The sequence below is a fragment of the Mya arenaria genome, chromosome 11 (genome assembly GCF_026914265.1).
Source record: "Mya arenaria isolate MELC-2E11 chromosome 11, ASM2691426v1".
Lineage (NCBI taxonomy): Eukaryota > Metazoa > Mollusca > Bivalvia > Myida > Myidae > Mya > Mya arenaria.
In genome coordinates, this window is record NC_069132.1 from 60826018 (window position 1) to 60840159 (window position 14142).

General features: G+C 35.3%; 1 protein-coding gene across 1 annotated transcript; it reads right to left on the reverse strand.

Moving 5' to 3' along the window:
• Nucleotides 1–407: 407 nt before the first annotated feature.
• LOC128209808 (uncharacterized) lies at nucleotides 408–6342 on the reverse strand. The gene is made up of 5 exons (XM_052914029.1): nucleotides 6266–6342; nucleotides 4775–4859; nucleotides 3236–3781; nucleotides 2765–2901; nucleotides 408–2496 (listed from the first exon to the last, which is right to left on the reverse strand). Exons 2-5 carry the CDS (start codon nucleotides 4857–4859, stop codon nucleotides 1609–1611), a joined length of 1656 nt encoding a protein of 551 aa, XP_052769989.1. The 5' UTR covers nucleotides 6266–6342; the 3' UTR covers nucleotides 408–1608.
• Nucleotides 6343–14142: the final 7800 nt, after the last annotated feature.

Below are 14142 nucleotides of genomic sequence, written 5' to 3' on the forward strand. Positions count from 1 at the left end.
TAACTAAAGTTATTGGGCAGAAACCATTTTTCTATTTTAAGTAACAGTGACCTTGACCTGTTTTCTATTTTAAGTAATAGTGACCTTGACCTAAACCCCTCTCCACTCAAAAGCAATCCCAAGCTAGCTCTTCACATAAGCAACTTACACATCAAGTTTCGTAAATATCTATCAATGCTAACTAAAGTTATTGGGCAGAAACCATTTTTCTATTTTTAGTAACAGTGACCTTGACCTTAGCCCCACCACCCCTCAAAAGCAATCCCAAGCTAGCTCTTCCCATAAGCTACCTACATACCAAGTTTCATCAATATCTATCAATGCTAACAAAAGTTATTGAACAGAAACCAATGTTTGACGCCTGCCCGCCCGACCGCCCGCCCGTCCGCCCGCCCGCCCAACGACAACCTCATTCTAATAACCCGGTTTTCGTTGAAAACCTGGTTAAAAAACGTAAACATTAAGTTTGTTTTTATAAACAAAGGTACGTTGCATATATTGAAAATACAAAGTACATTATGGGAAACAAATATCTACAGGGCTTGTCCCTGAAGTTTTCAGGGTACTATAAAACATATTTGTTCTATGAAATTGACAAACACTGCGGAGTTACATGATGTTGCCATGAAAGTTGTCTTGTTTATCGATATTAATTATAAGTGTATGCAGAAAGATATACACGCATAAATGTGCTGATTTCATATCTCAAAATCATCTCAGTTCTCATCGTCTCTCATGGTGAACACCGGTACTAGTTACCACTGCACCCCCTGCGAAAAGACTCGAGCATGTTTCTTCCAAACCGAGGCGAAGTAAATAAATATTAACAACACAAAAAGGAGTTGAGCATGTCAACGCTGTTTAGGTTTGAAATAAATGTGCAAAATTGGTTGTCCAGTTAGCGAAGTGGTTAACGCACTCGCTTTTCACCAAGGCGACCCGGGTTCGATTCCTTGTCTGGGCGCATGTGAGTTTGCTTAGTGGTCACAAAGCCGGACAAGTGGGTTTTCTCCGGGTTTTTCAGTTTTCCCTACACTACAAGACCACACTCTCGCGCAGCATCGTGTCAACGAGAGTGATATATTTAAATTGTAATAGCTTGTTTCACAATCGTTGTAAAATTAAATAAAGTTTAAACTAATTCAATGCATACTACAGCGATAAACCAAATAGCAAGTCTACATCGTTTTTGAAAGAGGTTTTGTCATTGCTTTTTGCTACTGAGCATGTTTCTGTAGCTTTTTGCATATATATTGATCTAATGGCGATGGCGAGGAAACATTACGCTTGGTTGTAATCTAACCACGAATGCCGTAGTTAGTACAATAAATGAATCATTTTCGGGGAGGCAATGGCTAAAATCACTTGCTGAAGCAGTTTACTGCGTTACTACATTTCTGCTTCAAATTTCTATTTAATAAAAGAGCAGAAGAAAATAATTGAAAGTATATAGTTATGCAGGTACATGTCCTTTAAAACAAACACGATATCCAAGCATCTACGTGTGGTTTAAAATGATAATTATCCTGATAAAAACAATAAGTAGAAATATATTTATCATTTGTGTTTAATCCAACTCAAGTCGAAACACTTACCTTGAAGGAAATCTTATTCTCCTTCATTACTATCATCGCTGTAGAGTGAAAATGTTGCGTCGTGATCAATCGAAAGATAATCAAAACCACTCTGCAATGGTGACACAACATATTTCTTGCCATCTTCTTCAACACTTTCTCCCATCAATAGTCCAATTGCACGCATAGTTTGATCTTCTTCCTTTCGATATCTTTCAGAAAGAACCATTGCGCCACTGTCGCCTTGTTGCCAAGTAGATTGGCTCGAAGCATCCGACTCTTTTACAAGGTAAATGAAATTTCCGACTTCTTCTGGTGGGAGAAATCCGTGTTCTTTGACTTGGGCAATTCCTGGCTTAGATTTTGCTCCCCAAATGTGAACTCTTTCGAAACGTGTCTTTTTCAATTCCTCTGTTTTCAGAGGTACTGCGTTTAAGCGTTCACTATCCTCGTTTCTAAACTTCTTGTCACATTGTTGCGATGTTTCCTTTGATACTTTTGCAACAGAGATATCAGCATTAAGACAATCGCTTGAAGGCCTTGGCAAAATATTACCAACAGTTTCTTCTTTTATGTTCAAGGCCGGATCATTCCCAGCGACGTGTCCAGATAAAATTGCAACCATATCTTCATTCGTTTTAGCGTCGACCATCTTTGCAAAACCGCTCAAGGTTCCAATTCTTTCACGAACGTTTATTTCGTCGCCACTGTTATATTTATAATCAGCGGATTTTTTGAATACAATCGTCTTGATTTCAAATAACTCTGATTTTATTTTCCATTTCTCGAACACTTTCCTTACTGCGTCAACGTTTTGAGCAGTTTCTTTTTCGGTTGAAGCTTTCAGAACTTTAATAACCACATGTTTTGTTACTGGAACAATGTCAAACACCGAAGACATTTTCTTCAGCTCACAGAATACCTGAAGTAATGTTAATATGTATGTGACTGATAGTTAAAAGATTGTAAAACGAAGTATTGTAATGAACGACCACGTAGGGAGGTACATTAGGTACTATGCACTTAAATAAGCTTTAAAGATATCATACATATCAAATATTTGTATGTCAATTCGTAATGACGACTGGCGCTATGAATGAGGCTTACAGTTGTGCAAGGTTACTGATATAAACTGTTAAGGCAAATAAAATAGGCTATAATAGTTCGTGTTTAGCATAAAGCAATCTTACCGGTTTCAAACTGTTGAAAAGATATTTATCATCGCAGACGTCGATGACAGAGTTTGCCTGTTGCTGCAGCCAGTCAGGTAAGGGTACTTCAAATTTTTCGTGCAACGCTTTCGCTTCACTAAGAACTTCATCATTTTCTATTTAGCAAAACAGTAAATAAATATCAAAATTCAAAATTTTTATATGATAAAACTATTTCAAAAGTATCCATATTTATGTATCACGGTAATTGCTTCTATGATACAAATACTGAGTTTTAAATGCTTTCTATGATGGTTTTTGCACTTAGATTTGCTTAAAAGGCAAAAACATAAAACAAAATGGCATATTGATATATAAAATATATTATCCTAACCCATATATATATAATTTATAGTTCAATATTTATTTCATTTAATGTACAAAGGCCCCACACACAAACACAAATGCATACATACAATTGAAAAATATTTATATAAGGTTGTTACTTACCTGGATGATTTTGTCTGGATATTGAGCGAAAATATGCCTTCAAAACATTCTCATAGAACATGAACATGTGTCTTTCTAATAAATCATCAACACAACAAGCTATTTGCTCTGTTTTTGAACATCGCTGCAAAAAGCCATACTCTCTTGGGGCAACAACGGGTTTTTCGTTACCACCATTTTCGTCCACAACTAAAACGCAAACCAATTTCTTATCTTTTTGATCGGGTTCAATGTTGGTGCAAAACTTCTCAATCTTTGCCTTCTCAGAGCTTGAAACGATAAAAATAATAGGAGAATCACGAGGTTTGTGCTTTTGTATCTTCGAAAGGGTCATCTGTTCAAAGTTGTGTTTTGTTTGAAACACTTTTTGCAAATAACAATCCTGGGACGCGCACAATGCAATCTTGCCTTGATATATTGACGTTTTGGTTTTATCATCAATATGTGCATTGCATTTTGAAACAGCTGTTTGGATTCTTCTCATGCCATATCTATAGGCTTTATGTTCTCGTGTGTCCATCGAATCACAGACATACACGTTTTCATCTGAAAATAAAATACATTCTCAACAAGAAAGCATTCATAAGAAGAAAATCGATAAAAAAAATATAAAAACAACAGCCTGAGTTAAAATTAAACTGTCCCTTTACTTTAATTGTAGGTGCTACACTGCAGGTAACACCAACTTAATTTTCCAGAATTTGAGACATTATTAGAATAGTATTGTACAGTTGACGTTATATTATTTCACTGTGTCTGTTTTTTAAGCTTGCTTAACCTCTTCAGAGTTGAGCTTTTGTGATCGCCTGCTGTCCGTTGTCCGTTCTCGTTTTCAATTAGTTCGTTACCCCCATTTGATCCATTTTTTAAGTTTAAATATGTTTTATCAAAGAAATATATTGAGAGGTTTTATGTTTTATCTGACCAACATTAAACTTGCTTAAAATAAATATCTTCGGGAAATATTAATCTAGGTCAAGTGCGAATATAAGTCATGTTGGGAGTAAAATACATCAACAAATAAACTCATTAAATTGTATTGTGAACTCACTAGAAGATTGGTTGTCTTTGTCAATCTAGGTCAAGTTTAATGTCGATTAATAAGGTAGGACACAAGCTCAAGTCATAGATATATCTAAACACCACATAAATGCCATGGCCAGAGTTACATATACGAGGTAGGGGATCTAGGTTCATATTACCCCTTCATTTAAAATGAACATCTAGATGTGATTTCAAATGTCTTTGATACTTCTAAAATGGCAACGTCAAAATGCCCAATTTCCTTTCCGAATTTTGCATAGTGCAGAATTCAATTATAATTTTTAATTCCTGAAATGAACCAACTTACAAAATCATGTAGTAAACTATCCTGATAAAGAATTTTTATATAAAATATACCCAAACTTTTGGTCGTTTTTTTGATTGCTAAAGAAAATTCCGTCCTGCTGCTTTGTACATCTGTAGATAGTGGCCCCCGTTTTGTTGAAAGAGCATGATCATTGTTGTCAAACGCGATTATATCACTCAATATTTCACCTGTTGGGGCACTTTGGGACCTATTACTGTCTTTTCCCCGTTCGTTAATGGCTGATTTGCTGATAATGAGTTCTGTGAATTCCATCTGGAATGTACAAAATAAACTCTTACGTTTGGGATAAGTAGCTCCTAAATCATTGTTTATGAGTTCATCTCTACGTCAGTACAATCATTTAAACTACATGTCTATATATAGTGTAACATTATATAGTGTAACAATGTATTCGATATGTATATAAAGGCACTTGTACTGTCTAACAACATAGCTAGCTTTTATGTGTCTGCCTGCAGATCGAGTGCCTTAAGTTCGATCAAAACCAGATGCACATTTCAATTTGTTCAGTCAATGCCATATATATAGATATAGACACGTTACCAGACCTCAACGACCGAACAGTCGTTTATCGGAGAAGTCAATTACTGTTTCACCTCCGGGAGAGATGGAGGTCAGAGTCTTTGACGGTTTTGAGGGAGAAAAATATGAGAGCAGAAACAACAAAGCGTCGATTCAGCCAAGAGACGTCGTTCAAGTTCAGGAAAATCAAAACACCATAAAAGTTATTGTTGCCATCGCAACAACGTTAACTATTAGAAAGGATGACGAAGGACGCCGTCTTGGTTGACAAGCCAACCAATTATCAATATGATACCTCTCGTGATCGGATACGGAGAAAACCTTTTCGATCGGGAGAATGTCGATGACTGGACGTCAACGTTACGCACCACACGCTTAAAATTGTCGCGCTGAATAGCGCTACACGCAAAACTCTTAAAATTGATGCGCTAAGGAAGTTCACGTTGATATTATCAATATCCGTTTTTTAAACAATGAAATAAAAGCGTTACGTTTGCGTCTTATCATCACAAATAAACGTATAACCGTTTAAAAATGTTGAAATCATTTTGACCAATTGTATCTTAAATACAATAAAAAATACAGGGACAAGCCTATTAGTCAGAACTTAAAATGTAACCCTGTTTAAGGGCACAAGGCAAGGGCCAAAACGACAATGAACAATAGACACAAACATATCAATATCACATACACAGATACAAACATCAAATCCCCCAAATATAAACTTACACACAATACAAAATACACATAATGAAGCACAAACACCTGATCATTATAAACAGACGCTTGATATGATTGATTCAGAAAAGGCAAGAAGTCCTGATTATCCCAGGTGTTCTCCAGGTCTGAGATCTACACCAGTCTAAAGTCTACTTTACGGTACAGGTTTTATTTATACAAGAGCAAATATATTCCACATACGATTTATCATTATGCAATAGTATTGCTTTATTTGAAACCTTAAAGATATTTGTATACGAATATTACATACACATATTTATATTCAGGTAATAAATATAAACTAATTCTTATATATGATTAACATTAGTATAGAGATTTAAATATATCATAAATATAATGATGTGCAAACCGAAATTAGATCATTTCTTTCCAAGTAAAACAACAAACTCAATTACCACGTTCACATTCAGGTATCCTTCTTCCTTCTGCTATCTCAAAATAAATATGTTATTACCGCACGAACTGGGCCATATAATTCACAACCACCCGTTTGTTTATCGGATGTCGATGATTGTTTTTCAATAGTTGACACATTGTCAATATAGTTTGATTAAACTATCGTCCTTTCAGCCATATTTTTTAAAAACCTTTTCATACAATTGTAGGAACTTACGTCACGCGCACTTGCTGAAATGATTCTACGCGCTAAACAAAGATGTCAACAAACCAGGTATATTTCATTTTTAACATTTTATACGGACAAAATTCCATTAAAAGCAATAACGCAACGAACAACTTAATATTCCTTGAATGTACGGTGATGGTGCATTTCTGAAAGTAACACTTTGTTGAATCCTGAAATGGAATATGTATTTTTTTCTAAATCAGGCTCCCTGGGGACGGAATTATATTTTCTTTAGTTAATGTCAACTAAAACGATATTTTTCATGTCTTTGATGTACTGTTTACGCTCAAAATCTGTATAAAACAGTCCGGCTGCCTAAAATCAGCCCGTTGGTCTCCGTTTGTATCTTTTTAATGTAATAAAAGTACTTATTTCTATTTAAATAGTAATTTTGTTCTGTGTTTAACGTTGATGTGATAAAGTGTGATGATATAAGTCCATCACCACAGGAGAAGCATTTCGATGAGCATCTAAATACTATTATGAGCGAACTTTGAATATTCTGATTGAGAAGCATTATTCGGACAAAGCATTTATTTGATCTCCTAACTTAACATGAATGTCATGTATTCCATCAAACTACGGTAATGATGTATGTTTATCCTTAAGTTTATGTAGGGATCATTTCGCAATGTTCTAACTAAGACTACTTGGTGACAGAGGCAGAAATACCTAAATATAGGACTTTAATGTAATTCAGTTTGCTGCAACTGGGAGAATCAATACATATTGATATCTCTGCAAACAGGTCATAAAAACGATCAGAATTTATTGAAAGACAGAACATGTGCATTTAGAGTTGAATTGATATTGGAAATAACAAGTGAATCGCACGAATACGAGCTGACAATTGTAATTGTTAATGCCTTTACAAATCTTTTGTTTCATAAATAGAAGAGAGTTGTTATGAGATTAGTGCACGCATAGAAATTTACTGTATATTTTAGGTCAGTTAGCATTTTATCGGTTCTTTTAATTCTGACCGATCAGATCTATACCCAAGCCATCATTTATTAATAAGACTTGTGAAATAAATCAGTAGATGCGCAGCTTCAACATACTTAAGGTTTCTATTTTCGTTTCAGCTAAATTGCCGTCGCTGCTCATGTGAACAATTATATTTTCCCTACTGCAATATCTATTTATTCCAATGTAAGGATAATGTTGTATGTGGACAGTGTTACTCTCACAATAAATGTTGTCAATAATTAGTTTCAGTCGAATCATGACTGCTATTGTAAAGTTTCGAATGTGAGTTTTTCATGTCGAAAAAGAAAAGCATCCCCCGAAATACATATCTATTAAATGCTGATATCATTCATTAAGATTAAAATAATTACAAGTCTTCAATGAGTTCCTTCGAAAGAGCATCCTCTATCGCTTTCTCTGAAAAAGGGATATTTGATGAATTTGAAGATGAAGTGTTGAGTGAGAGATTTTTAAAAAATAAATCCCGATTGATCTCAAAAAGTTCATTTCTATGTTAACACAAATGAAATTAATTTGGATCTTAAACCGAAATAGAACAATTTTTCTGATCGTTTCATGGTTAAATCTAAGAAAAAAGGTAATTTAATTAAAACTTACTAGTAATTCGCGGGACAGACAAAACGTCGTGACCTCATTTTGGCGACGTCACTTTCTCGCAATTTAACGCAACGTTTCTTTCTTCAAGCAATACGAGAACCAAAATCCATAAAAGCAGTGAATATATCAAAATAGATTTGTTTGCTGCAGTTAATTACAACACATTTCACAGAAAAGCATCAATTAGAAAAAGGATATTTGTTGATTTGGGTCTAAGTGTGTGATTTATCGTACCCTTTATCGTACAATATTTTTATATGAGAACGTGAGTTCTCTTTCTAAAAAATATATATATATGTGGGTTGGTTTTCAATATTTAAAGAGTGGTCATGTTTAACAGACTTTAACTCTATATCAGTCTGCAATGACATAATTTATCAAAAAAACACATGAATAACGATAAATCGGGTTCGGTTGGTTTTAAAATTGCTTGCTAGTTTGGGTATTGAGGTAGTATTACTGGATTGTTCGCCTTTGGTTCCCCTTGGAACTTCGATAACCAAATGTTTTTGTACTTCGATGATCTTGTGATTTCGTATGCATACCTGCTCATAAAAACATAGAAATTAAGAACGAGATAATCATGACTCGTACCTATTCGCAAATGAATCATGGGTCCATCAACCCATCATGTGTGATATTGTACCCAAAAGAGAAAGCGAATGCCACACCAGCGCTCCATACCACCAGGTCCTCTCAGATTCATTCTCTTTTCGGCACCACGGTTTTGAAACCAAACCAGGACACAGATAAAAAGTTTTAATCTATGTTGGACCTTAATCTTGATGTCTGGCTACTTGATTTGACGTGATTATAGATGTGACTATACAAGGCGTATGTACATAAAAAACGTGTGTCAGTTTATAAAACAAACTTATTAAATCATAAGAATACAGTCCTTATACTTCTATTAGCGTTTTAATATTGTGAATTCATGTCAACCTGCTGAGCGAATACAATTGTGGGACCATCACAAGACCTCAAGTTATGAGTGTATATTTATATCTTGCCACGCCTGGTAATGTTGAACTGCCAGACTGCGCTGGAATAAACATACATGATATAAGGGTGTGCCATTTTCACAATTGACAGCCCACAACGAACGCAGTTGCTAAAGTCAGCAAATGTACTGTAATATACAGTAATAATTCATTATTCAAACTATATTTGACACGTAGTCAGCTGGGAAAATTGATTATGGGTTTTGATGAAACGAGGTTTTGAAAGTCAGTAAAAAAAGCCTTTAAATAAGTAAATATTGTATTATTCTCAAACAAAAGAAGAAATATTGATTCAGATTCACAGGACATATAACATTCATTTCAAATCTAACTGAATAAAATACCATAACCATATCCACATATTGGAATAGGTAGATATGGCGGCGTGTCTCTTTTGGCGGTTTTGGCCGTCAGATAAGTCATCAACATTTACCTTGTTTATACAAATAATGTATATTTTTATTACGGCATTAAATAAATGCCCATATACAAACCTATCCTGGTCTTTTGTTGATTACTTACTAGCTGGGGATATGACAGTCGTAGCCAAGTCTGGTATAATACATAAATAATGTTATAACAAGGTATCTTTTTTTTCAAGTGGATTGACTATTCAATTGTGATTTAAAAACACGTAGGAGTTTTATAAGAATAATCAAATATACTAAACATCTGTTACAATATGGGTAGAAACCTGATGACAGTTTTTCTTGTAACCATGATTATTCATACAATACAATAGTGTATTCCTCAAAGGCGACAATAAGGTAATTGATATTGAAAAATGTAAAAACACACTATAGTCAAGTGTGTTATTTATCATACGGAGAGAACAAATTTAAAAAGGAGTATTTATTCTCTTATTGATTCGATGCATGACTTGGTTTTCAAAGACTTGAGCATGTTTAAGGGCCTTTCACAGTGCAAAAGCCGTTGGAAGGACCAAAAACATAAAATGTTTAAACTTTTTAGATTTGAGGTTCAAAAGCAAGCATTATACATACATCTGAAGAAAAAAAATTAAATTGATTACTGCAACTCTTTATCAATTTGCTGTGAAATCATTTCTGCTTTTTATTGTAACAATCTACATGATCCAAACACATATAAACATACAAAACAACTTTAGGTAAAACATTGAGAAGTTAAACTAAATTGAAATACAATAAAGGCTACAAAACTGATAAACGCCTTTTATGTTCATTTCTGGGATTAGCATATCCACTATTATGGACATGATCGTCACTAGATATAGTATTATTATCGATGTCATTTATATAATTAGAGTAAATAGAATGTCATCTACGACTTGTAATATGCTATTGCAGCGTAATAGCTTAGCATTGATTTTCTCTGTTTCGGGTCATTTCGAAATTGTTTTGGTTCGGGTCTTGAGGTAGTTATTCTGAAACGTTCCTCTTTGGTTCTCCAGGGGACTGCTTCGAATAATTCCTGCTTGTAAAATAAAAGATAAAAGTGTATAAGATAAAATTTGTATAAGTGAAGCTTGTTAAATCGTTCGTTTATATCAAACTGTGAAGGAAAGAACTCTTGAATGGCGCAAAATAGAATTCCTTATTGGGTTGTTTCCCATTGCTCAAATACATTTCTCCTAACATCAATATAAGACTTGCATCATTTGTAGCTATGGGCAAATCAATATTTTTACTCATAAGACACGGGGTGTTAAAGTCTGTCACCCAATGTTCTTCGCTCTTATATTTGGAAGAAAGAGGAAGCGAGTGCCGCACCAACGCTCTATAAAACAACTCGGCCATGATGCTGGGGAGATGCCGAGAGCAGAATGTCAACCGAGGCGTTAAATATATCTACGCATTCAGAACATATACCATTCAAGTTTTGTTATGTCTTGGTAATACTGCTGTGGACTGTACTTTACAGTGTCAATAACTTCATTGCTGCTACTAAATGTTTTGACGTGTAGTGTTGTGGGGATATATCCTTATTTGCGGGCTGTCGGCCAATATGTGTGATACCTCTTCCACTTTTTACGACTTCCATAATGCTCCCTCTGTTCAGCATATTGAATAAACTTAATACGCATAGTCGATACCAAAACGTCATTGTATCAATCAAAGATATTTTATTTGCTTAGTCTAAAGTAGTATTTTCTCAAAGAAATCTAGTTTTTTTTGCAAACTAACACAAGTCCAACATGGAAACGAACTCATATCATCATTTAAAATGCTTTTCTTCCGATCCATTTAGAAACATTGTATTCATTATTTATTTGTACATTGTGCATTCATTTTTGTACTTCATTGAACTGACTTAATATGTTTAAACTAAAGGTAAAATAAATTTGGCGATGCTATATTTTAAATGAATGTTCTGAATAAACAATGTCACCAACTATTGCCAATTTGAAAACTGGTGTCAGATTAAGTTGATTAAATTGACAACATTTATGTTACCCAGCAACAAGTGAAGTTGTAACATGTGTGACAAGACTGTTACATTAGCCACCAAGAGTTACATTTCTCCCAACTCAAATAAGTAGATGCAATAATTTAACCATGCTAGAAATTCTTATTTTGCCCACGAGAACTCGTTTTTGAAGGTCATCACATTGTAATTACCTCCCTTGTTGAAGACTGTCGTCTGTAGTATCATTGTCTTTTAGCAATATTTAGAATGCTAATTAATAATTTCTCGCTTCAAATGTCACAATAAAATAGTTTTCAAGCACCTTCCAAGAAAAAATGCTTCACTTTCCTTAGAACTATTTAAAAACCGATTTGACTAATTAACATAATCTGAATCAATGCGCAAATATCCATGACAACCACGAATTAACGCATATACATACGCATTTATTTTCACTACGCACAAAAGAGTTCCAGCAAAAAAATATTTTTTTACTTAATTTTGTTTAATTGAGTTGGGAGGAAAAGCATCTACCATAGCCGCTCGTGTAAGATAGGTTCATCCCGACCCTCGCGCAGGGTGTTTTGCGGAAACTCTGTAAATCTCGTTTCCGCAAAACACACTACACTCGGGTCGGAATGAACCTATCTTACACTATCGGCCATGGAAGATACTTATATTCTCAAGAGAGGCGTTACATGTGTCACTATTTGATACCGTTCCCACAGGTGTTAAACATTTATACACAGGTACTAACAGACCTTAACAGACACCTAAACTTACAACTAAATTTCTATAACAACCAAAAGGTATGAGTGTAATATCGAACACGCTAAAACTAGTTTTAACCCCCAGTTAACTCCTGTATCATGAGGGGTTCCATCACGGTAACCCGAGCATGTCTTGATAAATGTTTGATGATGCATGTGCAGTCTGCCTGTATTGTTGTGTACGTTGTATGAACTCACACGTTCAAAAACGACGGGGAAATAAATGTTTGATCTATATTTCACAAACAAAATGATTTAATTCTTTATACGAGGGGGAGTCAATAAGTTCGTGAACGAGCGTTTAAAAAAAACAAATGCGCGTTTGCGTGTAATGAAATTTAATATACACAATAATAAATGTTTTTAAAACATGTACAAAAATAAATGTGAATACAATAACAATTACTAATATAAATAAAAAATACAAAATACCCATCTGCAATACCGCGGCGCACTTCGGAACAATGTCATGACGTTGACGTTATGGGCGTTACTGTTTCTCAAAATACTCTCCACTCTCTTGGACACATTTCTGATGGCGGACGACCCATTTCCGGTACACCTCTGTAAACCATGTCTCGGACAGGGACGCGAACGATGACTGGACTGCGCTGCGGAGCTCTGCCAGACATTCGAAACGTCTGCCGCGAAGATCGGCCTTCAGTCTTGGAAAAATCGCGAATTCCATAGGGGCGAGGTCAGGTGAGTACGGCGAATGATTGAGACGCTCAAATCCTAAAAAGTCAATCGTCATCAGTGTTTCCTGTGCACGGTGGGCCGGGGCGTTATCTGGTGAAAGATGAGATTCTCGATCTCAACATCCGGGCGCTTCTTCTGGATGGCGTGAACGAGATTACGGCGCAGAACCTGTGAACAAATTAAAATAAAATTAGGGAATTAATCATAAAAGAGACAAACATGAAACACTTTATTATTTTTGTAAATAAGCATTTATTTAAAATATAATATTTAAATCCAACTAATAAAACAATAATTTTAGACTTTTAATGCTGTTTACCTTCTGATAATAAACTGCGTTGACGGTCTTGTCAGTGGGGATGGCATGTGACAGGAGTATGCCCCGGTGATCCATGAAGACGAGGAACATCCCTTTTTTCGCTGAATTGATGACCTTTGCTTTCTTTGGTGGCGGTGAAGAGGGTCGTTTCCATACCATTGACTCAGCTTTTGTTTCAGGGTCATAGAAGTGTAGCCATGTTTCATCGCACGTGACGATTTTATTTAAGAAATGGTCGCCTTCTCCGGCGTGACGTGCCAGAAAGCACTGTAACGTTTCCACGCGCACGTTTTTTTCATTTTCCGACAAAAGTCGCGGCACCCATCGTGCTGAGACTTTCCTCATTCCCAGATCGTTTGTAATTATTTTATCTGTATCTGTATCTGTATCTGTATGGGTACGTCGTAGTAACCAAATCTGGCTTTAACACGACGGGGGGAGTGCGCGGATTAGTCACAAAATGAAATTCTATTCTTAAAAGAGTCTATTGATGTTGCATTCACTTGTTCTTCACTGAGTTTATTCCAGTCTATCACTGTTCTAACAAAGAATGAGTTTTTAAAGTTTAAGGTATTTGCAAACACTGGTTTATAACACTTGCTATTGTTACACACTGATCTTTCTACAATATAGTCACTGATATAGTCTTTATAATTTCGTGTTCTGATAGAACGTCTATTGCCCTGAGGAGAGAGATATTCCCGTATGTTAATGGCCGGTACTAGCCCTTCCACCACATGAAGGTCAATCGTAGCTGTTTACGCCGATCTTGGAAGCTTGGTAGTTCTAGTTGTTCTAGCATAGATGTTACGCAGCCTGCGGATCTGGATCTGTAGTCGTTGGTGATGAATCTTGCAGCCTTTCTTTGTATCTTTTCAATTTT